The following is a 27,926-nucleotide window of genomic DNA, read 5'->3' on the forward strand; positions in this document are numbered from 1 at the left end:
TCGCGATTGGCCAAGGCGCCGCCGGGGGTTTGAATCGCCGGTCGCCCGGGGCTCTGCCCAAGTGCCACGTTGGGCCGGGCTGCGGCTGAGGGGCCGGGTCCGCTCCGGCTGCGGCGCTCGCGCGGGGCTGCGGCGGTTGGGGCGGTTGGGCCGCGCGAGGCGAACGCGGCGGCTCTGGACGGGCGGCGCGGCGGCGCGTCCCGCCCGAGGGCGGCTCTGGCTGAGGGCGGAGGGGCCGGCGGAGCGCCCGGGGCAGCGGCTGAGGCGGGACGGCGGGGGCGGGGGCCGCTGCCCCCGGGAGAAGCGGCCGAGATGCTGGCGGAGAACCTGGTGGAGGAGTTCGAGCTGAAGGAGGACGAGCCGTGGTACGACCACCAGGACCTCCAGCAAGGTGAGGCCGCGGGCGGCGGGCGGGCGGCCTGGCCGGGAGGCTCGGGCCCGCGAAGCTGTGAAAAGTTGCCTTTGCCTGCGGCGCGGGGACGCCAGGTGCCGGGAGCCGGCCCCGGCGCGCGTGCGGAGCGGCCGCACCTGCCCGTCCCTCCCGGGAGGCTCTGCGCCGCGGTCGGCATCACACCGGCGGTGGGCCGCGAGCCCGCGCCGGGCGCGGCCGGCCGCGCTTTCCCGGTTGGCCCCCGCGCTTCTCCCGGCCCCGGCTGCTGCTGGGGGCGGGGGCGGGGGCGGCGCGGCGGGAGCGCGCCGGCGGCCGGGGGAGCGGGGCGCCGAGGAGGGACCCGCGCCAAGCCCTGTGCGCCCACGGCAACCCTGTGGGAGGGTAACTTCTTGATGTTAACCCCATTTTCCAGGTGAGGAAAGCGGGGGCCAAAGCGGCCAAGTGACTGCCCTCAAGATAAGAGGGGGAGCAGGTGTTTCTGAACCTGCTCGCTCGCGCTGAGGGTCCCCGGCGCTGTCCAAACCGCCCTTTGGTTGCGGCGTCGGTTGGATGGTAGCCCGTTGGGGAGACGCTGCGCGCGGGTCACCGGGGGCCCTGCCGCGCGGCTTGAGGGCATCCCCACCTCTGCTCTTCCTTCGCTCTGGACTCCGGCTTGTCGGTTAAACACTGGCTTCGGCTTCTCGGCGTGCCTTGGGTTTCCGGCCGAAGGTCTGTCTCCAGAGAAGAACCCTAGACGGCCGTGCATTTGGAGTCGGGCCCCCCTTCCTTTGCCTGTTGTAGCAGGACCTTGGGATTGGAGACGCTTTTTGTGAGCCAGGCACCGACCCGCCCTTAACGCGGGTGTCATTTAATCCTCCCGGCCGCCGTGGGGGCAGAAGTAGGTGCTGTTCTTGGGGGAGCTGGGGTTCCGCCCGAACTCCAGCGAACTTCGTAACGGCTGTTCTGAATCGTCCTCGGCAGAATTTTTCAGGCTTCTTCCTTTTCTGCGATTCTGTGTAAATCAACTTTTTCAGCTTTAACTTGCACTGAAAATCTGCGTTTCGTTTAGTGACTATTAAATGGCCATAATGTTCGTTCGCGTTAGCCATGGAACTTGGGGGTGAGGGGATGACTCGCACTTAGAATAGGAAAATAAACACCTCTTCGGGGGAAAGGTGATTTTTTTAAGTCACTATGCTGTGGACAGTCACTTAAACCAAAGTAGTTCACCGTTATGCCTGCTTCTGTAGTAGAAGCTGTTTAGCAGCTGCAGTGCAGTATCTACCATCATATGCGCTCTGTCCGCAAGACCAATTTGTCTTACCTTTTAACAAACCTGCTTTCAGAATTCCCCATAAGGATTGATGGCCTAGTTTGATACTTTCTCCAGGATTAATGTGACAACCACTGCAATTGCAAGATTTCCTTATAATAAACTGAGCAGTTTGTATAATCAAAGCTAAATATTTTTATTCCCTGCATTAAAGAAGCATAGATCTGTACAGGCTTGGTTTGGGGGGTTTTTTTGTGCTTTTTTTTTTTTTTTTTTTTTTAATCTAGCATAATACTTAGCACATAATAGCAGCTCAATTTTAATATTTGTTGGGCTGAACTGAGGCACGCTTTACTGTTTTCATGGCGCTCGTCTATCAGGTACCGTAGTCCATACTGCACTTTCTCCTGTGGGAGGTTGTTAGGAACAACCATTTGTGATATTTCAATCTACTCGAGAAGCAAATGCAACTTGTTGGGGTTACCTGTAGAACTCTTTAACCTCTGATCAGAAGGAAGTCATCAGGTGTGCAAGCTAATGAAGTCTTAAAGAACACAGGCCTGAACCTCCTTAATGCCAGTTTGCATTTGGAATTTGTTCTGTGCTTCTCAAAGGACTTTTACATCCGTTATCACAGTGGACTTTGGCATAACCCTGTATGTCATATCCAAGTGTGTGGGGTAGGAATAGATGTGAAATTCCAACAATCATAACTTGTGAATATGGCCTGTAAAAAAATGAAGGCTGAAGGCACAGCAGGTCTGTCCTGTTAAACAAATTGATAAGCAAATGTAGTGGGATTTTATCAAGTGCAGACACGTGTCTGTTCATTTGTTAACATCCTCGCTACCAGCAGACCTTGTTTTATCTTACCTGCACTTTATGTTACACAGGTGTTGCGTTTTTTACAAACGGAAGGCAAGACCCTCCATCAGCAAAAAGATTATGACTCAGTTTATTGTGATACTTGCATAATTACAGTGGTCTGAAACCAAATCCACAATATCTTCTACGTCTGCCTGTATTAACTTTACTGAGCAAGCCTTGTTTGGAGAGAGCTACTAAAACAACTTTTTAAGATCCTGTCTCAAAGTCATAGAACTACAGTTATTTTTCCTTAGCAGTAGAAACATTATTTAAGTTATCAAAGTTTGCTGGGGCATTCTTTTTTAAATTAAAGTTGCTGGGGAAAAATCTAACCTCGAAAGGCTCTGGTCTACTATTCACACCTTTATAGAAACTTATAAAGCTGTGTGCAGGCAGAAGGAAAAAACCCTTTGCTTTTACAGAACACTTTGATGAAGAGATTGTCTTTTGTCAGAGGGCTGAGTTGGCACAGGAAGAATACCGACAATGATCTCTGTGGGCACTATCCTTTCTGGGACAGCAGGAGCCTTCTGTTTGAAAGGTGCCCCTGAGAGCAAGGTGGAAAGACTTCAGAGACTGGCTTATCCTTTAGACCAGCTGCTATTATAATTGTTGTTTGGGGAGCTGTGCAAGCTTAGAATAAGGATTCGGGTTTCTGTTGCATGGATCAGCAAATGAAATCTTAGTTTAAAGGAATCCTAAGATTCCTACTTCTTTTCAAGATGAGTACATTTTCCTGGTGTGTAACTAATTTGCCGAATCACTGTTTGGAGGGCCATTAAAACTGACATCATCGTTTCTCTTGATGTTTATATTCAAGTTTTTTTCTTTCCCAATTATAGTAACATTGGCAACAGGAGTCACACAGGAGCATCACCAAATGACGCATTTGACTTTGTAATAGGAAAAGCTTTCAGCCTTAATATTATTGAATTACCGCTGTAGACCACAGTTAATGTGGGAATGTGTTGTCCTCATATGTTTTTTTAAAAAGCTGAGGAAAATAAAAATATAATAGCAATGGAATTTAAAGGTTTATGAATTCTGGAAGAAAGATACTTTTAAAAATACACTCTGGCTGCTAGAGCTAATATTTTTTCTGCCTAAGATGTAGGGCTGAGTGGAATGTCTTTTTAAAGCTTAACAGTTTAGTGTTAAAATGGATTATTATCACTTGCAAAGGCTGATTAGTGAAAGAATATTAAACATGAGGTGTTGCTAGGTTGTGGTTCTCAAGCCTGCAGTAAATCTGTGGTATTTTTAGTTCTGCCCAAGCCAGTTCAGGAGGATTTAGAAAAGACAACCTCCTAATGAAAATCCTTATTGGAAAATAGATGAACAGATGCATATGGCTCAAAACTATATCATTTTCTTTTCTTTTGTGCCTTAATTAAAAACAGTAATAAAGAACATTGAATACTCTTCCCATTTGCCCCACTAATTATTTAGAAAACCTTCTTGGGCTTACTGCCAGCTTTTGGCTCCTTTTGATTATAGAAGCCATACGCTACGCGACAGGAAATGAACTTTTTTTAAAGACCGAAAAATACCCTTGTCCTTAAACTAACAGATGAAGTAGTATCCTCTTATACAGTGTGACTTCACAGGCACTTTCTTGTAGTTGATACTTGTCTTGCCAGAATTCTATCCTAAACAGCCTATAAAATATGTAGGAGACTGAGACTTGAGGTTATTTAGCCAGGTTGGGCTTTGTTTAACTGGAAATAAGGGCTGAGACAGGGCAAGTCTCAAGTTCTTTTCTGGTTGCCGTTGACTGGAAGAGTGCTTTACTTGGCATCCCTTTCTGCAGTAGGAGGAGAGCTGCTCCTGGCTGTGGGTAGTTTCATAACGGAATGGAAGTAGGTAAGGGTGGTCTGAAGTTAGTCTTGATTCAGGCTTTGATCTGAAGTTAGTCTTGATTAAGGTTTTTACTGCTAGTTAAGAACATCTTTAGTGAGTCTCTGGTCCTTCCCAGTGAGGAATTACTCACCACTATAAAACAGGCAAGGAGACATTTTGTCTTTACTACAGAGTGGTGGCTTCTATGTGGCACTGTGTATTCACATTGCATACCCTATGAGTACAAAGTAATTATTTCTGGAACATCTTTAGCCATACATAGTTCTGTTTTCACTTAGTGAAAACAATAGATTAGCTTACCTAAGGTTGTACGTACTTTCTTTGACAGAGTAGGCAATAAAAGCCAGGTAGCTCAACTCTAGTTTCTGGTTGCCATCTGTGAAAATGAGCAAAAAGATTTAAATACCTCAACTAGAGAAATTTGTACTCTCCCTTAAAGAAGTGTGCAGACACCCCTGTCAGTCATCTTAAAACTGTGTAGACATGGATAGTAAAGTAGAGAATGGTGATGAGAGTGACAGTTAGAACCTGGTGACACGAGTGTCTGTTTTGCCTGTGACTCGTATGTAGATTTGATCAGGTCAGTTAGCATCTTTGTGCTTAAAGTTGTCTCATCGGAACAACTGGTCTAAATACCTTGAAAAGATATAAAGATGAATGTCTCTTACATGATTCGAGCCTTTCATAAAGGTTCTGTCTTGTGAATACAGGTGTTATTTCATAGAATTGTTATCCTAAGCCTTTAGTACATCAATAGGCATTGTTAATATTTCAATCATGAGAGAATGTATTTTAACACCTGTCTATTGACAGTATACTAATTTATTTTAAATGTAAAATATTTACTATGAGCTGCAGTGGTGTGTGGTCAATTTTGCTGCTTTTCTTTTTTCCCAGTGAGAGAAAACCAACCAAGCAGGATACTAATTCTGCACTGGAATGAACAGTACCAGACGACAAAATATATTGCTTTCCTATTACCTCTTATTCTAGGTGGAATTTTAATATCAATAGTAATGAACAGATGTAAACCTTATTTGTCAACCTCTAAAAATTAAGTTTAAAAATCATGTAGTACAGCTCCCTGTTTTTTTATAACAAGTACCTTTTCATAATAAACATTTTTATGACATTAAGTAAAATGACTTCCTATCATACTTAGAATAAAAGTCAAACTTTACCATGGCCTATAAAATCTTGTGTGACCCGATCCCTGCCTACTTCTCCTACTTCATCTCACACCAGTCTTCCCCTCACGCTTCTTTCAAACTGGCATTTTGTCAAGGACATGTCACGTTCTCTCATGTTGCAGTGCCTCTGCCTGGCTTTTACTGGCGAGGTCCTCATCCTTCAAGCTTTAGCTAAGACCTGTCCTCAGAGTGACTTTCCTTGTGACTTTCTAAAGTAGATCCTTTTTTTATTATCACCAAATTCATTTTTTTCTTCTCTCACACACTGCATCCTATTGGGTTAACACATCCTTTTACCTCTACTTTCAAAACATATCCAGAATCCTATCCCTTCTCTCCATTTCCATTTCTGCCACCCTAGTCCAAGCCACCATTATCTCTCACCCAGGCGATCGCAGTATCCACTTGTCAAAATAAACTTTGCTTTGACAGTTGCAATAATACAATGCACATTTACAGCAGCCAGAGTTCATAGGAACTTTAGAGACTATTTAAATATCTGCCTGTACTTTGGTTGAGGCTCTGTCCAAAAAAGGAGATAATCAGGATATGAATAAATCCAGTCCATTATAAAATAATTATGATCTTAGAAGTCACAATGCTGATTGATCATTCCTAGACTAATGAGTATATCTCCATAAAGACCAGTCTCCTTCACATCTTATAAGTAGGGGCACATAAGAGAGCACATTACTAGAAGAGGGCCCCAATTCAACTGGATCTTAACTATGACTCAGGTTTCCTTGTGGGCCATTCCACCTCCTACAGCAGGGGTGGGGAACGTCCAGCCCGAAATCATTTGGTCTGGCCCTGCCAAGGCCTCACCAAAGAAAAGCAGTTCCAGCCATCACATTAGGGGTGAGTTAATTAAATGTTTGACCAAATATAGCAGGCTAATTTTTAGGCTGATAATTTTGTATGGACCGTAAATGAGTTACAAATAATCTGAATGGTCCTTGGAAGAGAAAAGGTTCCCCACTCTGTTCTACAGGGATCTGACTTAAACTTTCTACATTGGGTTGGGTCTTGGTTCATTCTTATTTTAAGGACTGGGTTATATAAGATGTTGCAGTGAGGTCATTTGCATTATTTGCTTGTCCTGCTAGATCTCCATCTTGCTGCTGAGCTTGGGAAGACATTACTGGATCGGAACACAGAGTTGGAGGATTCTCTTCAGCAGATGTACACAACCAATCAGGAGCAGTTACAGGAAATTGAGGTAATTTACTCAGCGAGAGAGTTACACTTGGAGGCGTGGCATGTTGCTGCTGTTACACCAGTCATATTCTGTTAAAATGACACTTGTAGTTAGAAGCAGTGTTTAATTTCTAACACAGACTTCTTTGAGAAGAAGAACCATCAGAGGGCAGAGAGGTTAATTTCTACTTTTGTTAGGCTTTCCCAACACTTAAGTCTGAGCAATGAAAGACATTTCTCTCTGCACCTTTGGTGAAGTATATTGAAGTAAATGGTCCAGTAGTTGCCACTGTGTGAAGCAAAATAAAGCTGTGAATATTATACTTAGTTTTTACTTTGATCTTTTAAAAAATGAATTATGCAAAGAGTTATAAGAAAATAAATAATATAATGAATGCCTGTGCACCCACCACCCAGCTTAAGAAAGAAAACTGCTTGCACTGTTGAGGCTTCGTGGTTGCATCTGCCCTTCCCTTCTGCCCCCACTCCCATCCCTACCCCAGATGTTACAGTGGAACCAGCTCGTGTCTGTGTGCAAAAAAAATGTAAAAGACCTTAGAACGGTGATAAGAACTCACTGAGCTCTGGTTAAATACTGAACCAGCTGCTAGAAATTCAAAGAAGTAGAATTACGCAGTCCTTGGCTTCAAAGCAATCAAAGGTACACAAATTTCAGTTTTGTTTTTATTTGTTTTTTAATCCTCACCCAAGGACATGCTTTTATTGATTTTAGAGAGAAAGGGAGAGAGAGAGAAACAGTGATTGGTTGTCTCCCAACTAGAGATTGAACCCCCTTGAAATCTAGGTCTGTGTCCTCCTGGAGGGAATTGAACCCACGACCTTTAGGTGTAGGGGATGACGCTCCAACCAACTAAGCCACACCAGCCAGAGCCACAAATTTGAGTTTTCCAATGCAAATAAACTTATCAAAAGTAAGGCAAATTTATAATATCAATATCCTTAATTTTACATAGTTGCCCTAATTAAGGTACATATAATAATCTTTTCCTTCATCAGGATTTATGAATATAGCCAGTGATGTGACTAAAATACACTTTTATAATTTTAGGAAGGTACATCTTGGAATGATATTGAAGTCACCAGCTTATTTATTTTATTTTATTTTAAATGTTTTTATTGATTTCAGAGAGAGGAAGGGAGAGGGAGAGAGAGAAACATCATTGATGAGAGAGAATCATCGATCGGCTTCCTCCTGCACTCCTCTCTACTGGGGATGGAGCCCGAAACCCAGGCATGTACCTTGACTAGGAATCGAACCAGGTGACCTCCTGGTTCATAGTCAGTGCTCAACCCCTGAGCCATGCTGGCCGAGCACCAGCTACCATTTTTATTTTTTTTTTTAATATATCTTTATTGATTTCAGAGAGAGGAAAGGAGGGAGAGAGAGAGATAGAAACATCAATGATGAGAGAGTCATTGATTGAGCCCACAACCAGGGCATGTGCCCTGACCGGGAATCGAACCCCGATCACCTGGATCCTCGGTCAACGCTCAACCACTGAGCCACGCCTGGCCGGGCCAGCTACCATTTTTAGCACATTCAACATTTAAAGAGCATGGAGCATGCCATACATGAAATGAGTGTAATTGCTTACAGAGTTTTGCAGAAATCTAAAAATGCAGAAAAAGCAGGTGTTTTTAAACTATTACCTAGCCAGATGTCATACATGGTTAAGGAACTCATTCCTACTTTGGTTCATAGACTTTGGTTTTCAGCTCATTGGAAGATTTCACATAGGGGTTCTAGTGCATAAACATGAAGACATTATACACTGTGATTATGTATTGCATTTGGGTATTTGCATAGTCTTAATACATTGGATTGATGTTTTTTATGAAAGTACCTATAAATCACTATAACTAAATACTATTACTGGTATTTTAGTAAATCTCTTAAGTATAGATGGAAAAAAGTCCAAATATTTGCATAATTAAGAGAGTGATGCTTATTTGTTCCTGTAGGAGATCACAAACACAATTGCTTTATGATCCATGTAACTTGTCTTTCTACCTTTGTTTTCTGTGGTATTGATGATGATTAAACAGTTAAGACAGATGGTTGACATTCTGAAAAAATCAGTGTTTTGGATTTCTTCAGATAAGTACCCTTCTGGGTATTTGGTGGGTCATATGGTAATTCTGATTTTAATTTTTTGAGGAACCTTCAAACTGTTCTCCATAGTGACTGCACCAATCAGTATTCCCATTACAGTGCACGAGGATTCCCTTTTCTCCACATTTTCCCCAGTGTTTGTTATTTGTTGATTTATTGATGATAGCCATTCTGACACGTGAGGTATTATCTCATTGTGGTTTTAATTTGCATTTCTCTGATGAGTGACATAGAGCATCTTTTCATATGTCTATTGGCCATTTGTATGTCTTCTTTGGAGAAATGTCTATTCACTCAGCTTATTTTTTAATCAGATTGTTTGTCTTTTTGGTGTTAAGTTGTATAAGTTCTTTATATATTTTGAATATTAACGTCTTATTGGATGTATCATTGGTGAATATTTTCTCCCATTCAGTAGGCTGTATTTTGATTTTGTTGATGGTTTTCTTTGCTGTGCAAAAACTTTTTAGTTTGGCATAGCCCCATTTGTTTATTTTATTTTATTGTTTTCCTTGCCTGAGGAGTCACATCCAAAAAAATATTACTAAGAGCAATATCAGAGAGTTTACTGCCTATGTTTTCTTAAGTTTTATGTTTTAGAGTCTTACATTCTTGTTGGATTGATCCCTTTTATCATTATGAAATGTCCTTCTTTGTGTCTTCTTATAGCCTTTGTTTTAAAGTCTTTTTTGTCTGATACAAGTATTGCTACCAAGCTTTTTTTGTTTGTTTGCATTTGCATGAAAATTTTTCCATTCCTTTATCTTCAGTCTATGTCTTTTGATCTGAAGTTGGTCTCTTGTAGGCAACATACGTATGGATCTTGTGCTCTTATTCATTCAGTCACCCTATGTCTTTTGATTGGAGCATTCAATCCATTTACATTTTAAGTAATTATTGATAGGTATGTATTGCCATTTTACTGTTCATATTTTTTAATCTTTCTCCTTCTTTTAGAAGAAGTCCCTTTAACATTTCTTATAATACTCCTTTGGTGGTGATGAACTCCTTTAGCTTTTTCTGTTCTGGGAAACTAATTGTCTCTTCTTTGATTCTACGTTACAGCCGTGCTGGATAGAGGAATCTTGGCTGTAGGACCTTGCTTTTCATCAGTTTGACTATTTTGTGCCAATCCATTCTGGCCTGCAAAGTTTCTGTTGAGAAATCAGCTGACAGTCTTATGGGAGCTCCCTTGTACGTAACTAACTGCTTTTCTCTTGCTGCTTTTAAGATTCTCTTTGTCTTTAACCTTTAGCAGTTTAATTACGATGTGTCTTGGTGTGGGCCTCTTTGGGTTCATGTTGTTTGGGTCTCTCTATGCTTCCTGGTCTTGTATGTCTGTTTCCTTCACCACGTTAGGAAAGTTTTTCATCATTATTTCTTCAAACAGGTTCTCAATCTCTTCCTCTCTCTTTTCTTTCTGGTACCACTGTTGTGAATGTTGTTAATGCTTGATGTTGTCCCAGAGGTTCCTTAAACTATCCTTATATTAAATTCTTTTTCCTTTTTTGCTGTTCTGATTTTGTTTTCCACTACCTTATCTTCCAAGTTGCTGATTTGATTCTCTGCTTCATCTACTCTACTGTTGATTCCTTCTAGTGTATTCTTCACTTCAGATATTGTATTCTTCATTTTTGACTGGTTGTTTTTTATGATTTCTATCACTGAATTAATCTATTCTTCCCCTAAGTTCATTGAATATCCTTATAACCAGTGTTTTGAGCTCTGTATCTTGTAGATTGCTTGCCTCCATTTCATTGAGTTCTTTTTCTGGAGTTTTGTCCTGTTCTTTCATTTGGACATGTTTCTTTGTCTCTTCATTTTGGCTGCCTTCCAGTGTTTGCTTCTGTGTATAGGTCAATATGCCAGATATCCCAGTCTTGGCAGGGTAACCTTACGTAGTAGGTGTCCTGTGGAGCCCAGTGGCGCAGTTTTCCTGGTCACCTTGTATGGGTTGTGTGTACCCTCCTGTTGTAGTTGAGCCTTGATTGCTGTTGGCACATCAGTGGATGGTATTGACACTCAGACTGACTGGCTGTGAGGACTGGCCATGAGTACAGTGGGTGAGCTGTTGTGTAGGGGCTGACCCCACAGAGTGAGATTTGCTATAGCTGGGTTCTGATGCCTGCTGAATTCATCCTGTGGGTGTGTCATTTGTGGAGAAATTTGTCTAAAGCTCTGCTTTGGTCTGAAGCTCGCCCCTGGGTATGCTAGTTCTGGGGCCTCTTGGGAGGGCTTCTAATGCAGGCCAGGTCATTTGCTGCCTGTGCTGGGCTTGGAGGCTCCTGAGAGAGGCTAACCTGTGAACCAAGGCCAGCTGCCACTTATGCCAGGCTTGAGGCCGCTTAGCAAAGGGTATAGGGCACACCAAGGCCAACAGCTGCTTGTTTGGGGTTTGTGGACCTTTGAGAGATTTTAGGAAAGTCTGCAGTACAGGCTGAGGCTGGCTGCTTGTGAGGAACAGCTGCTGAAGGAGGCTTGGGCTGGACACACAAGTTGGTTTGGGTGGAATCACCACGGTGGGGTTGCGCCGTGTTAGCCAGGTGGAGACTCAGATGTCATGCCTGCCTGCTGGCTGTCTAGGTGGAGGACTCAACAAAGAAACAGTGGCCTGTGCCTGCATTTCTGTCTGGGAGAAAGCTGCCCCTCTAAGTCTTCACCTTGAAGCCTGACAATTCAGTTCCTCCCGGTATGTCCCTGGTGCTTTTCCAGCTCCTGCCTCTGTGCTGGAGCTGAGGGCAAGTGTTTGTGAGTGAGCGAGTCTGTGCTTGGCCCTTTAAGAGTACACCTGAGTTTCCAGCAGCCCTTCATCTCATCTCGACAGAATCTCTGCTGTTTTACAGTTAGCTGTTGTGGGGACTCCTCTTCCTGGCACTGGTGCTCCGGGCTGGGGTCCTGGTGTAGGGCTGGGACTCCTAGTTCCTCAGGGGGGGGACCTCTGCAGCCAAGCTATCTCTCCCTGTTCTTAATCGCCACATATGGGTGTGAGATCAGTCTGTTTTGAGTCTTGGCCCTCCTACCAGTCTCAACATGGCTTATTTATATTCTTAGTTATAGGAGTTCTCAGCTAGTCTTCAGGTGGTTCTCAAGGGTGGTGGTTCTATAATTCAGTTGTAATTTTGATGTGGCTCTGGGAGGAAGTGAGCACAGTATTTTCTTACTCCCCCATCCTGACTGGAATCTCTCTTTTCTGTAATGGAGCATGTGGTGCTCTGGTTCATATATCCAAGTCTTCAACAGTTTACAACTTATTCATAGCTGTTTTTTGGATAGAACAACACCGTCCTAGATTTCTTCTCTGCCATTACAGTTGGCTTTCTTCTTTTTATAAATCACTTCATGAAAGTCCATAGGGATGGGATAAAGTGAGATATGATGGCAGTGCTGGCTAAGCCCACTTAGCAGGCAGAGGACTCCCAGAGACTATCTTACTGCCTGCTTGGTTCACATCTGTGCCTGGCAGACTTACAAATCACAACATACAATTTTAAGTTTTCTCTAATAGTCTAAAAAAGGAAGGTCTTATGCTTTTGTAAAAGTACCCAGGCAAAGAGCCTACCTCCCTTCTAAAAGATGACCCTTGTGTTATATGCCTCTTATCACTGCAATCTTTGGGAGCCCTTAAATTTTATAAGGGCTCTTTTCGTAATTCAAACCTTACGTCAGTTTTTTCTAAGTAAACTTTTTATTGAAATATACATACAGAAAAAAGTACAAATAGTTCAACGAATTTTTATAAAGTAAACATACCCATGCAACCAACACACAGATAAGAAATGGGAATTTTATCAGCTCTTCCAGTCACCACCCCGACTGACCAACATTCTAACACCCTAGATTAGGTTAGCCTCTTTTGAACTTTACATGAATGGAATCACTTGTACAAGTTTTAAACTAATTTTTCAGAATTGTTTATTTGGATTTTCCTGATAAGAAAAATAATACATGATTTTTTTTTAATTTCTTTTTATTGTTGAAAGTATTACAGGTGTCCCATTTCCCCCCCCCATTGACCCTCTCCACCTCACTCCCACCCCCTCCCCAGGCCTTCACCCCATTATTGTCTGGGTCCATGGGTTATGCATATATGCATATAACTTCTTTGGTTAATCTCTTCCCACCGCCCCCCGCCACCTCCCTTCACTCTTCCCTCTGAGATACCACAATCTGTTGCATGCTTCAGTGTCTCTGGATCTATTTACTTTCTCAGATTCTTTTGTTCATTTGCTTCTTCTTAAAGAGAACCCTTCAACATTTCATGTAGTACTGATCTGGTGGTGATGAACTCCTTTAGCTTTTCCTTGTCTGAGAAGCTCTTTATCTGACCTTCAATTCTAAATGATAGCTTTGCTGGGTAGTCATCTTGGTTGTAGGTTCTTGCTTTTTATCACTTTGAATATTTCTTGCCACTCCCTTCTGGCCTGCAGTTTTTGTTGAGAAATCAGCTGACAGTCATATGGGTGCTCCCTTGTAGGTAACTAACTGCTGTTCTCTTGCTGCTTTTAAGAGTCTCTCTTTGTCTTTAACCTTTGGCATTCTGACTATGATGTGTTTTGGTTTAGGCCTCTTTGGGTTCCTCTTGTTTGGGACTCTGTGCTTCCTGGTCTTGTAAATCTGTTTCTTTCCCCAGGTAGGGGAAGTTTTCTGTCATTATTTTTTCAAATAGGTTCCCAATGTCTTGCTTTCTTTCTTCACCTCTGGCACCCCTACAATGCGAATGTTGGGCTACACTTGAAGTTGTCCCAGAGACTCCTTATACTATCTTTATATTTCTGGATTCTTTTTTCTTTTTGCTCTTCTGGTTGGGTGGTTTTTGTTTCCTCATGTTCCAAATTGCTGATTTGATTCTCAGCGTCCTCTACTGTACTGTTGATTCCCTGTAAATTTTTCTTCATTTCAGTTTGTGTAGAGTTCATTTCTGATTGGTACTTTATTATGTCATCGATGGTCTCACTTGTTTTCTTAATAGTCTTACTAATATCCTTGAGCATCCTTATAACCATAATTCTGAACTCTGTATCTAGTAGCTTGCTTGGTTCTACTTCATTTAGTTTCTTTTCTGGAGATTTCTTCTGTTCTTTCATTTGTGACATGTTTCTTTGCCTCCACAATTTGGCTGCTTCCAGGTGTTTGTTTCTGTGTATTAGGTAGAGCTGCTATGTCTCCTGGAATTTGTAGAATGGCTTTGTGTAGTAGGTGTCCTGTAGGGTCCAGTGTCTCAGCCTCCCCAGTCACCTGTGCAGGGCCTTCTAGGTGCTCCCCTGTGTGGGCTTTGTGCACTGTCCTGCTGTAGTTGAGCCTTGGTTGCTGTTGGCGTCACTGAGAAGAATTGACCCCCAGGACAATTGTCTGTGAGGACCAGCTGCAACTACAGCCAAAGAGCTGCTGTGCTGGAGACACCCCTATAGAGCAGGAGTTACTTCAGTGGGGCTTTGTTGTTCATCAAGTGTGCCCATGGAGTGTGTCACTCATGGACGTGGTAGGGTTGTAATCCAGCGTGGTCGAGTCTGACCACCAGGTGCACTGTCCCTGGGGCCTCCAGGGAGGTGCAAAGTCAGCCTCTGCCAGTGCCTTGCCCAGGGCCACCCAGCATGAGCTACACAGCAAACCGTAGTTGGCTGCTACTTGTGCTGGGCTTGGAGGTGCCCAGGAGAGGCCAAGCTATGAACCAGTGCAGTTTGCCGCTAGTGCCAGGCCTGGGGCCACTTATCAAGCCATATGGGGTCCGCTGCTGCTTGTTTGAGAGATTCTAGGAAAGTCCTAAGCATGAGGCTCAAGAGGCCACTTGCATAGAAGAGCCCCTGGAAATGGCCTGGATGAGCTGCAAGTGGGGAGGGGCGGGGCCTCCGGGAATCACGGGGCGGGGCCAAAGGTGTGAGTCAGGTGCTGGAGATTCAAATATGGCACCTGCCTGCTGGCTGTGTGTGGGGAGGACTCACCAAAGGAGCCATGGCCTCCGCCAGCCCTTCTGCCTGGGAGGAAGCCGCCCCTCTGCCTCTCACCCCTATTTCAGGCAGGTTAGTTTCTCCCCGAGTATCCTGGTTCCTTTCAGGCTGCTGCCTGGCGCTGGGCTCAGAGGGAGCGTGTCTGAGTGAGTCCGTGCACGGGCCCTTTAAGAGGAGCTGCCTGGGGCTCCCGCAGCCTCAGCGACCCTCAGAAACAGTCCCCACTAGTTTTCACAGCCCAAAGTTGTGGGGACGTCTCTTCCCGGCCCTGGAGTCCTGGGCTGGGGTTCCTTATATGAGGCTGGAACCCCTCACTCCGGGAAACTTCCGCCACCGAGGTTTGACCCGCGGCACCAGGTGTGGACCAACGGCCGTGTCTCTATGATTCAGCCCCAATCTGCCTGCTTCTCCGCCCCTCCTACTGGTCTCAGTCTTCTTCATTTCCCTGGTTGTAGGGCTTCTGTGCAGCCAGATTTCAGGAGGTTCTGAGTGATGGTGGTTCTGTATTTTAGTTGTAATTTTGATGTGGTTCCAGGAGGCAGTGGGTTACAGCTGTTACCTACGCCACCATCTTATTCAAGAATCTGCATTATTTTTTTTTAAGTTTTGAAAAATATATAGTTGAAAGTCAGAGTCAGCTCTTATCCCACCCACCCAGAGACGTTTTCAATGAGACAGTCCAGGAACATGGTCCTGGGACACACTACTCATGGTGAATGAAGAACAGTTTGAATACTGGTTTACTGGGAAAAGTCCTAGGAAAACCCCCCAAACTGTGACTCACTATGGAAATAGACAACTAGGAAACTGTGAAAGGGCAGTTTCTAAATAGAACTAACTACAAATATGCTTTCAATGACTGTCAGAGGGTTTCAAACAATTCTCATAAAAATTGATCAGTATTATGTTGGGCATCACTTTTAATGTAAAAAGATTAAATTATTGAAAGTAATGATTGACTTCAGAGACACCTATAGCCTTTATCACTCTTATTCAGTATTAATATGAGAATCCAGAACAAAATTTTTCCCCAGATGAGAGGGAGGAAAGCAGTTTTGGAGATTAATGAGATCTGACACCCTCAGAGGAAACTGGATTCTCTCAAAGTGCCTACAGTCCTGGAAGCAGCCTCCAGCCTGTAGTTGTGTTGCTTCTCTTCTTGGAACTTTCATTATCCTGACAGGAGTTGTCCTTCCCACTCAGAGTGGTCTGAAATCTTACCCTTAGTGACAGCATGGATGGACCTAGAGGGCATTATGCTAAGTGAAATAAGTCAGACAGAGAAAGACAAATACCATGTGATTTCACTTACATGTGGAATCTAAAGAACAAAATAAACAAAACTGAAACAGACTCACAGATACAGAGAACAGACTGAGGGTCACCAGAGGTGAGGGAGGTTGGGGGCTAGATGAAAAAGGTGAGGGGAGTAAGAAGTACAAATTTGTGTAATTACAGGATAGTCATGGGAATGTAAAGTACAGCACAGGGAATATAGTCAGTAATATTGCAATAGCTGTACAGTGCCAGGTGGATACTGGAAATATTGGGGGGACACTATAAGGTATATGATTGTCTAACCACTATGCTGTACACCCAAAACCAATACAAAATAATATTGAAAGTAAAGTGTAATTGATAAATAATTTAATTTTTTAAAAAATAACAAAGGGCAAAAGAAAAGAACAAAGTAGTCTGGCCTTTCAAGGTGTCCTTTCAAGAGCTCATGTCTTTGGAAGTTTTAAAGCATTTCGTGCTTCCTTTGCTACACTGATCAATATTCTACTATATGTTACACTTATTTGTTTTATTTTTCCCTGCCCCCCCCCAATTTCCCGTTGCAGCATTGAAGGCTGTTGTTGTATTTATTCATGGCCTTTTGCACAGAGTAGATAATCAATAAATACTTGTTGAAATCAGTATCGTTAACAGAGGACTGATAAATAGTTTACGAAGCACTTCCAATAATTCCTAAACTGTGGGTCTCCACCTATGTGGAAGGAACTCTGGCCTCAGTGTTAGAAGGTTCAGGCTTCAGCCCTCCATTCTATATCAAATAGTACAGACCTTAGGCATGTGAATTACCTTTCAGACCCTGTTTGCTACATGTGTAATAGTGATAAGAATGCTTGCATAGGGTGGTTCTGAGGGGAAGAGATTATCTAAGTATGTATATTTTGGACAGTATAAATTGTTTCACAGTTTACCCATGTTTTAAATATTTAGTAATAAAAGAATCTTAATTCTGAAAAAAATAAATTTATTTCAATTACTGGAAAATAGACCTTAAAAACAAGCCACACTTTTAATAGTGAGATTAGAGGTGGTTTTTATTTTCACATTCATGCTTTTTCTCCCCTTAATTTCCTACAGGGTAAATAATAATATTTTAATCAGGGTAAAGAGGTTTTTTTAAACGTAATAGGAAATATTTCTTCAGTAGTGTAGAAGGTCATTTTGATACTAAATTCAGAGGATTTGGGCTTGTTCCTTAATATAAAAATAATCCCAACACTGCATAAAAGCCAAATTTCTATTCCATTCCTTAGGCATTTTTAGTTAGGGTTGTCTCTATGTTTTTCTGGACTCCAGCTCAGGGTTATACAATCGCAAATAAGTGTTAATATAATCCTGTAGGCCTTCTTTCCCCAAACTTTTGCCTCAGTTGTAAAGGTGGCCTATTTATAGCTTTTGTGCATAACCTAAACCTGGTGCTTATTGTTGAGGTGACCTGTGCAAATTTCAAAACCTGTGTGAGATAACTTACTGCACTTAAACTTTGATACTCTTGCCTGTAGGTTGATATTTTTGCTACCCCCATATTCCCCTCTTCCCACTATTTGTTTATATGTCTCCCTTTCCCCTGTTTAATATGGCAAATCTTTTTGTACATGAACTCTTTTAGGCACTTGAATTTATGGGTCTTGGCAGTCCTGTCAGATTCATTTGAGACTGGTTTTAACCCTTTGCAGTCGTATTAAATTTGGACATGGGTGTCATACTGGTCAGAATTAAGAGCTTTCAGAGAAATTATGAACTGATACACGAATGAATAGAGTTAAGATTTGTATGGTTCTTTGCTGTGGTGGCTGAGAGCAGACATATGACCGGAACGGTAAAAAAGCTTTGGTGGCTGAGAGCAGACATACGACCGGAATGGTAAAAAAGCTTTGGTGGCTGAGAGTAGACAAACGACCGCAAAGGGTTAAAGCTTCTGAACTGAGAAAACCAGAACATTAGCAGCATATCTATGTACCTTTAAATGAAGGGTAGAAAATGAGCTGATACACTTCTAAATTCAGAAAAAAATGATCAGTGCTGATTTGAAGTTTCAGAAAGTGAGCCTTAAAGCGGCATCTGACTTATAAAGAGTTCTGATTCTCTGACCTTAAGTCAGTACTTCCTAAGAAATCTAATAATTTCTCTTTTAAGTTGCCAACCAATTTGGACTCCTTTGCTAGGTAACCAATCACAGATTCTTGGAGAAGTGGAGGGTTTTCTGATTAGTTCTAATAATAATAAGATTAGACTCCTCCCATGTGAAAACAAGCTCCCTGCCTGTTGGGTGTTTTTTTAATTTTTTGTTTTTTAAATATATCTTTATTGATTTCAGAGAGAGGAAGGGAGAAAGAAAGTGGAAACATCAGTGATAAGAGAGTCGTCATTGGTCGGCTGCCTCCTGCACGCCCCCTACTGGGGATCGAGCCCGAAACCCAGGGATGTGTCCTGACCAGGAATGGAACCAAGATCTGGATCCTAGGCTGACGCTCAATCACTGAGCTGCACCCGGCCAGGCCAGGCTGTTTTTTTGATTGTCTTAAAGCCAAGTCCTATAAGACCAAAATATCACAAGGTCTTTCTAAGTAGTTTCATTGTGTTTTTATCACAGGCTTTTTAAAAATAAAAATTAAGCCCTGCCGGGCGTGGCTCAGCGGTTGAGCATCAACCTGGGATCCAGGCGATCAGGGCTCGATTCCCGGTCAGGGCACATGCCCGGGTTGCGGGCTCGATCAATGACTCTCTCATCATTGATGTTTCTGTCTCTCTCTCCCTCTCCTTTCCTTTCTCTGAAAGCAATAAAGATATATTAAAAATTAAAAAATTAAAAAATTAAAATTAAAAAATTACTGATTGATTTTAGAAAGGAATAGAAACATAGATTTGTTGTTCCACTTATTTATGCATTCATTGGTTAATTCTTGTATGTGCCCTGACCAGGGACTGAACCCACAACCTTGGCATATCAGGATGATGCTCTAACCAACTGAGCTACCAGGCCAGGGCCATCACAGGCTTTTACATATATATCAACTTATTGTAGTTTTTTAGTACTTACTGTAGTTTTTCAGATAGCCTCTTTGTGCTTAGTTGCATATTGACTTGTTTCCTTTATATTGGCCATAACTCTAATTTCAGCATATCTTGAAAAAGGGGCAACAACTTGGGACCCACATAATAGCTGGAAGGGATTGTAAGTAACTCACAGATTACAGGGTTGTATCCATGCCATGGGAGTAAATACAGAGAAATAATCTGTAAATGGGACGAGGGGAGAGAATTGAGTGGCTACCAGGGCCTTTTTCCATGAGGGCTGTACCCAAAGTCCTTCTCAAAACCTTTAAGTTAAATCTATGGACGTGTCACAGTCTGAGCTGAACAAAGCATGACAAGCTGTTGTGAACAGAAGTCTAGAAGTGGCCGTTCAACCAGTACTTTTTAGGTCTCTACTGTGTGTAAGGAATTGTGCTAAATGGACCAGATATATGAGAGGAAGTTTAGAAAGACTAGGACATTAACAGGTAAGCAGTTCAGTTGTTTATTATGGAGTTAAGTGTTTTGGGGGAAATTAATTGGCTGCTTTGGGAGAAGTGGTCTGAAAGGGCTTTGGACAGAGGCCTGAAGGGCAGTCGGGGCTCTTGACCACTTTCATGCCGTACATCCCTTTGTATGTCTACTGAGGTCTCTAATGTTCCCCTTAGAATACATAAAATACATAGAATTACATAGGGAATCTATTATTGAATGCATAGCAATATATTGAAAAAAATTAATGTGTGATTAGTAATATAAGTGTTTCTTTATGAATACATTAACTACCAAGATCTAATGGCAATCTAAAAACTACTGTAATTTCAAATAGTGATGAATGTAACCAATAAATCAAGATTTCTGCTGCAACCATTACAGTGATCTATGAAAATACCTATGATTCCTGTTGGTGGTGAATTCCTAGATACCCCTCACACTGCTAGTGGTGTGTTGCCACTATTCATAATTGAAGGAAGTGCTAGGTTTCAGTTAGAAGTTAGTGGAGATGAAGGTGCACCTTCCCCACATCCAAGTTTATAAGACCCTCTCCGGTCTATCCATGGACCCTGGCCTGACTCCTGGATTAGATGGACCCCGGGGGGGGGGGGGGGGGGAGTAGGGTAAAGGTCATAAAGGAGGAGGGACTATGAGTGAGGCAGCTCCAAAATTTTAGGATAAACATACCCCTGAGTGTGAAATAAGGAAGATAGTAGCTCACAGACGAAGCTAGAAAAACCAGTGAAGAGACAGTTGGGAAGTATTAACAATGAAACATGAGAGATGATAAGGAATTTTTGGAGTTTTTTAGGTATGATTGGAATTGTAGTTAAAATTAAAAGTGTATCTTTTAGAAATATATAAATATGTGTACTTGAATTAAATGTCCTAGATCTGCTTTAAAATGATTGAAGATGAGTGTGGAAGAGATGAAACAAGATTGACTGTTGATAGTTGTTGAAACTGGATAGTGGGTAGATGGGGGTTCATTAAACCATTTTCTCTGCGTTTATATATGTTTGAAGTTATCCATAATAGAAAGTTTTAAAATGTAGTAAATAAGATTAGCCATCTGTAGAGAGTCAGTATTTGGGTGGACTGAGAAGTTCAGCAGAAGCACTTGAGGTTAAGGTAACTGGTATTAACTGGTATGTAATTTTAGGGGATTATGATTCTAAACACATGTCAAAATACAACATGGTAAAGAATGCTGCTGTGATAGTTAATATGCAGCCTAATCTTAATGAGTAACTACAACCAAACTAAGTCCTAAGAAGGGAAATAGGTTAAGCTTAAGAATTATTGCCCTGGCCAGGTAGCCCAGTTGGTTAGAGTATCATCTGATGCACCAAGGTTGTGGGTTCAATCCCCAGTCGGGGCACATATAACAGTCAACCCATGAATGCATAAGTAAGTGGAACAACAAATCCATGTTCCTCTCTTTCTCTCAAATCAATCAATAAAAATATTTTTAAAATATTTTTTGAAAAAGAATTATTGTTTATCAAAGTGAATGCTTCTATCTCCCAGACCCAAGGGAGTTTTGAAAAAGAATTATTGTTTATCAAAGTGAATGCTTCTATCTCCCAGACCCAAGGGAGGGGTGTTGGGGGAGGGGAGATTTCCAGGATTTGCCACGTCCAAAATCAGCATTTCTCTAGTAAGTGTGATCCATGGACCACTTGTACTAACATCACCTGGGTTTTTGCTAAAAATGCAGAATCGTGGCTTTACTCCAGTCTCACTAAATGAGAATTCTAGGAGGAAGGACCCAGGTTCCTATACTTCAGTATTCCTTCAGATGAATCTTGGCACATGTAAAGTTTGAAAATTGGGAATAAAGATGACAATAGCTACCTCTTGTCTTATTGAGCAGTTTTTTCATATTGCCAGATACCATGCTGCACCTTTTACATATATTAATCTCATAGCACCTTTATGAGGTATGTGATAAGGTAATCTCACCTTAGAAAAATTAAGTTACTTGCTAAAAGTCACCTAGTTAGAAATGGCAAAGTGGGACCTCAAACCAAATTCTGATCCCAAAGCTATGCTCTTAGCCACTATACCACTGCCTCCCACCAGGCCAGCTCTTTTCTCTGAGCTTTTGCCCACCCAAAGGCTTCTGTGGGAGTTGGCCCCTCACCTGCCCTTTATGGGGCAGATGTGTCCTGCAGAGGACAGGAATATTTCAGTCACTGGGCAGGGACAGCTCCTGTTGTAAATTAATATGTAGTGTCAGTCTATGCATTAGCTTTCTTTTAGGTGGTTTTGGATCAGTCACAAAGAGTACTTGAGACCTTATACTTGATATAAAGTAGCTTGAAATTTTTCTGCAACTATTATATATTTCCCCATGATTCTAAACCGTTTTTTCCACTCCAGTATTCCTATGTGATTGAACACATTCCTGTCAGTGACAGGACTCTGCTGTGACATTGCTAGCCAAGGGACAAGGTTAAGGGCACCTCCTGCAGTTCTGAAAGGCTTCCCCCAACAGACTCAATGGTTGGTGTCCCAGGGACCAGGAGAGCCAGCTGGTGGGAGAGAAGCCTAGGCATGGACTCCACAGGGACCGTGCTACTTGCACAGCTGTGCTGCCCACCTCATTTCATTAGCACCTGCAAGTAGGTGCAAACCCATCCTCAGCCTCTTTCGTACAATTCTGAACCCAAAAGGCTTATAAAACAACATCTTTTTGTTAAGTTTGCAGCAATTTGGAGGGGCGGGGTACAGCAAATCCAGATCTGAACTGATGTGAGACTGTTTATACTCTTTACTCATACAGTACTTTTGACACAGAAATATTAATACTTGATTACAGGGTGCTGCCCAGACCTCACTGGGGGTGTTACCAAGTGTGTGTGGTATGTGCCATGTTCTCTTTCTAAATTTTAAAGAATTTTCAAAACACTTTGGCCCCAAGAGTTCAGATGAGAAAGTTGAAGTTATGAGAGCTGATTTCTCAACACATTGCTCCCAAGTTATGTGACCAGATTTTTAAAAAGTCCATGTGTGTTTTTCCAGCTCCGCCACACTGCCGTTTAAGGAGCCCATTGAGATCGTTTATCCTGTTATTTGAAAAGTCGGTTAGCTTTGCAAATACTTGTATAGTTGTATAAAAAGCCTCAAGAAAAGTGTTTTTAAAGTTGTACCTTTGCCCAGCCAGGCATGGCTCAGTGGTTGAGCATCGACCTAGGATCCAGGAGATCCAGGTTCAATTCCCAGTCAGGGCACATGCCCGGCCTGCGGGCTAGGCAGCTGATCAATGACGCTTTCATCATTGATGTTTCTATCTCTGTCTCTCTCCCCCCTCCTTTTCTCTCTCTGAAATCAATAAAGATATGTTTTTAAAAAATAATAATAAAGTTGTATCTTTGGTCATTTGGTCATTGGTAATGCTTCAGACTTACCTTTTTTTTTCTTCCAGAGAATTCCTTTGAATATTTCATTTGGAATATATACTGTTCCCATGTCGTTAGGTGGAGGCAAATAGGAAATCAAAGTAACTGACCGCCCAGGCAGTAGGCTGTGACTGTCCCCTTTATCCTTGCCATTTAGAAAGCAGTTAGCAGCACCAAAATAAGTAATCTGGCAGATTTTTCACAAATAAGGATTGTGGTGATAACATTTTCACAGAATAAATAACAAGAGTCTTTGAATAGTGAGCTTAAATATCTCTTTCTATTTAAATCATTGTTATCACACACACACCCTTTTTGCTTTGTCCGGAATGGCTCACTTAGGAAAAAATAATTTTTTTTCAAGTGAAAATCATCTGAAATCTTCTACTTTAGGCTTTCTTATTTCTGTAAACCGTGAAACTTTTGGTTAAACGTTGATCGTGTTTTCCATGCTCTTTCTCTTCTGGGATGATTATTTCTCACTAGATTTTCCTGCTGAGTGAATTGTGTGAGTGTTGTGTGCTTTGTAAGACCTGGCCGACCTCAGTGATGCACAGGGTGCTGGAAAGCACTAGGGTGCAGCAGTAGAGCGTGGCCTGTACTCAGCTCCTGTTAAGACAGGTAGTTTAATTGGGATTTAAAGTTCTTCTCATAAAATAAACCTGTGGTATTGTGATGTGATAAAGATTATATATTTGTTCTTTATCCTCAATTCCCGGCACAGAGCTCGTAAAACCCTTGGAATTTCCTGACTGACGAGAGAAAGCTAGAACTCTCAGCCCAGCTCCAGCCTCTGCGGGGGGAACAGGGACTGGAGATTGCACCCAGACACCAAGGGCAGCGATCTAATCAGTCGTACCTGTGTAACGAGGCTTTGATAAAACGAGATTGGATTGGTGAACATTCCACGTGCTGGAAGGGTGGTTCATCGAGAGGGCGTGGACACTCACCCCTTGCCCTGTACATCTCTTCCATTTGTCTGTTCCTGAGTTGATTTCTTTATAAATAAACCAGTAAATGCAAGTAAAGCACTTTCCTGAGTTCTGTGAATTGTTTTAGCAAATTATTGAACCTGACAGGAGGTCATGGGAACCCCCAAATTATAGCTGGTTGGCCAGAAGTATGGGCAGCCCCTGGGACTTGCTACTGACATCTGAAGTGGGTGCAGTTTTGTGGGACTGAGCCCTCACAACCTGTGGGGTCACTAAATCCAGGGAGTTCGTGTCAGGTGCTGGAAGGCAGCAGGTCTCTTGTGTGTTCGCTGTGTAACCGGTGCACCCACCTTCTCTTACAGTACCTGACCAAGCAGGTGGAGCTCCTGCGGCAGATGAATGAGCAGCATGCGAAGGTTTATGAGCAGTTAGATGTCACGGCAAGGGAGCTAGAAGAAACAAATCAAAAGCTTGTTGCTGACAGCAAGGCCTCACAGCAAAAGATTTTGAGGTAAACTGTCTAGAATCCATTGAGGAAGCCCTGGGCAGGAGTCATTTGGTATAAACTAGAATAGAGCATGGCTGTTGTGGGTTTGGGTCAGTATGGGGCAAGGTTTAATTTAATTCTTTATGAAAAATAGAGATTAGGTAGCAGTCTTTTCCAATTAAGAAAGTCCAGGTTGAGTGATTAGCAGCTAATCTCTCCTCACTGCTATGCCCTCAATTTCATATGACAAGCGGCAATCAGCTTTGTTTGTCCCTCACAGTCTGACTGAGACAATTGAATGCCTGCAAGCCAACGTCGATCACCTCCAGAGCCAAGTGGAGGAGTTGAAGTCATCTGGCCAAGGGAGGAGGAGCCAGAGGAAACATGACCAGAAGTCGGCACCCAGCTTCTCGTGTCTGAAAGAGCTATATGACCTGCGCCAGTAAGAGCCCCCCTCCCGTGATGTGTGCAGGCAGGGGAGCATCTCGGCACAGATGCTGTCTGCATCCTGTAGATTTGAAGTCCATTTAAGAAATGCCACTTAGCTATTAGACCACCAGTGGTTCAAACAAAACCACTTAAACGTGCAAATTAGAGTTCTTGGGTATTAGCAATTTCATGGAAACTCATTGTCTAAAGTCTTGGAAGCATGTATTTAATGTTTTAAATCTTAGTTTAAAATAAGATGCAGTACTTCTGATACACTACAAATTTTGGGGTTGTGTTTTACATTAGAGTGAAGAAAAAAATTGAAATTTCAGTAAAACAAAAATCCTGGTGAATGGTTTTGTGCCTACATTAATGCCTTTACAGTTTACTTATGAGATTGAATTTCTACTTAAGGACTGCTTATTGAGCACCTGCTGTGTGTCAGGTCTATGCTAGACATGAGGAGTGGCGAGTAAAATAGACACAGTTCCTGCCCTTCTTCGTGGAGTTTTCCATCCCATGAGAAGCAGACGAGCAAATCATCACACAGATAAATACAGTTACAAGTTGCCAAGGACCCTAAACAGGAGAGAGGCCAGCTCTGTGTTTGATGGTTCTCACCCGTGGCTTAGTTCATCATACCACCTGCCGGGTTTTGCCAGCTGCAGTACAAGTGATTCCCTCAGGCCTAATCAGAATCTCTGGGTGTGGGTAAATCCTGCAGGTGATTCTGATGTGCATTCCTGGTTAAAGGCCACTGCAGCATGTGATGAACCACATGGAGAGCGTGGAAGAAACCCAGGTCCAGGCGATAGACCAGCTAGGTTAGAATCTGGGGGGTGGGACCCGGGCGTCAATAATTTTTAAAACTACCTCGGAAAGTCTAATCTACGCAAGGTGGAGGACCACTGGGCCCTCTGATTCCCTTGAAACATAGCAGTCAGACTGCTGGTCTTTGGGAATGGGTGTTCTGGAGCACTTTCCATGTTTAAAAAAATTAGTCTCAAAAATTATGTTTTTGAACATGTTTTGTTTGCCCACCTCACACAATTTCTTTTTAGCCACTGTTCTAGTGAGGAATAGGCAAAAATTCAGTCCCTGTCACAGCTCCTCAAAAATATTTAGCTGAAAAAAATCGCTGCTCTTTCTCTCCAGTCTCAGTCAATCTGTGTAATAGATTCTTTCCACATTTTCCCTAGACACTTTGTATATGACCACGTGTTTGCGGAAAAGATCACTTCCTTGCCAAGTCAGCCAAGCCCAGACGAAGAAGAAAACAAGCATTTGAAGAAGGCGGTGAGGACGCTGCAGGCGCAGCTGAGCCTGGAGCGGCAGAGGCGGGGCGCCCTGGAGGAGGAGTACGAGCTGGTGCTGAAGGAGAACGAGGAGCTGGAGCAGCAGCTGGGCACCGCCGGCGCCTACCGCGCCCGGGCGCTGGAGCTGGAGGCCGAGGTGGCTGAAATGCGGCGGGCGCTGCAGTCTGAGCGGCCCTTCGTGAATGGGGTTGAGAAGCTGGTGCCCGACTCCCTATTCGTCCCTTTCAAAGAGCCTGGCCAGAGCCTGCTGGAGGAGATGCTGCTGACGGTGCCCGAGGCCCCACGGAGGCCCCTCAAGCGAAGCAGCAGCGAGACAGTGCTCAGCAGCTTGGCCGGTGGTGACATCGTGAAGGGCCACGAGGAGACCTGCATCCGGAGGGCCAAGGCTGTGAAGCAGAGGGGTGTGTCCCTGCTGCATGAGGTGGACACGCAGTATAGCGCACTGAAGGCCAAGTACGAGGAGCTGCTGAGGAAGTGCCAGCAGCAGGAGGGGGACTCGCTGTCCCACAAGGCCGTGCAGACTGCCAGGGCTCCGGCCAGGGACCTAGCTGCCAGGGACCCACCCACCGCTGGTGCCCCCGAGCCTGCTAGCTCCCCCACCAGCACACCGCCTCCCGAATACAAAGCGCTCTTTAAGGAGATCTTCAGCTGCATCCAAAAGACGAAGCAGGAGATCGACGAGCAGAGAACGAAATACCGCTCTCTCCCTTCTCCTTCCTAATGGGGCCTCCAGCTCCCCTGCTCATTTCCTACCTCCCATCACCCCCTCCCACTCACACAAACATTTGTAGACCCCAACACAGAAGCTACTCATGATGTTGGCCTGCTTTGCTTACTTAGCAAGTGTGTACGTACAGTGAGGAAAGAGGATGGCTCCTGGCATCAGTTCCCTATCCCAGATCCCTTTAAGCCCCACAGAAAGCCCCTCCCATGACACACTGGCCTCTGGCTGGCACTGACCAGGCTGCAGTTCCTTGAGAAGCCCCAGAAGCAGTGGGGGCAGATGTGTGCTCCTGGAGAGGTGGGCATAGAGTTTCCATAGGATATACTTGTATATATAGTGCATAGTACATTGGGAAAGGGTGAGGGAAACTACGCTAAAGCAATCCCTGCTGCCTCCTGGCTTTACTCAAAACTGTGGAAGTCAGCTGCCAACCTGAATTGTTCACAAGCACTGTTGGATACTGTGAATTCATTAAGAACATTCAGGAGAAAGTAGGGGTCTAATCCAAAGAAACAGTATTAACAAGTACCCCACACCTTTGAGTTTCAGTTGCTACCAGTCAGACTGACAGGTAATCCTAACAGATCTAAACCCACTGAGCACCGCTGAAAGGCAAGCTCTGCTTGACCAAAGCTAGCCTGTCGGCCTGCGCTGCCAGGACATCCACCCCACATCCAAATGTCCACGCAAGTACAGTGGTTAGGATAGCCGAGTACACACATCGTTCCTTCCTTTCTTAAATGCAAACCAAGGGGACAGACCTCTTCTGTGTTGCCTGAGCTGGCTGACGTGCTCAGTGCCTGCCACCCGTCAGTAACTGGACTTGGCTGCACGGACCCTGTCTGCTGCTTTATTGAACAGTGTTGGCATCATTCTAACTGTGGAAATAGACAACTACTAGCACTTGCATACTTTAATTTAAAACTATTTAAGAAGACTGAGGTTCCAGTAATTGTATATATTTTTCTAAAAACCAAATAAAACTACCTATG

The 27,926-nt window shown here is 43.3% G+C and overlaps 1 protein-coding gene across 1 annotated transcript; it reads left to right on the forward strand.

Annotated features, from left to right (window-relative positions):
* Positions 1–52: 52 nt before the first annotated feature.
* CDR2 (cerebellar degeneration related protein 2) lies at positions 53–27,926 on the forward strand. The gene is made up of 5 exons (XM_081131061.1): positions 53–391; positions 6,667–6,779; positions 24,341–24,489; positions 24,746–24,907; positions 26,094–27,926. Exons 1-5 carry the CDS (start codon positions 313–315, stop codon positions 26,929–26,931), a joined length of 1,341 nt encoding a protein of 446 aa, XP_080987187.1. The 5' UTR covers positions 53–312; the 3' UTR covers positions 26,932–27,926.

Source organism: Miniopterus schreibersii (genome assembly GCF_964146895.1).
Source record: "Miniopterus schreibersii genome assembly, chromosome: 3".
NCBI classification, from domain to species: Eukaryota; Metazoa; Chordata; class Mammalia; order Chiroptera; family Miniopteridae; genus Miniopterus; species Miniopterus schreibersii.

Coding starts and splice junctions, on each gene's coding strand:
- CDR2 (XM_081131061.1), top strand. CDS start 313: ATGCTGGCGGAGAACCTGGTGGAGGAGTTCGAGCTGAAGGAGGACGAG. Junction 392..6,666: donor CCACCAGGACCTCCAGCAAG/GTGAGGCCGCGG, acceptor TTGTCCTGCTAG/ATCTCCATCTTGCTGCTGAG. Junction 6,780..24,340: donor AGCAGTTACAGGAAATTGAG/GTAATTTACTCA, acceptor CTTCTCTTACAG/TACCTGACCAAGCAGGTGGA.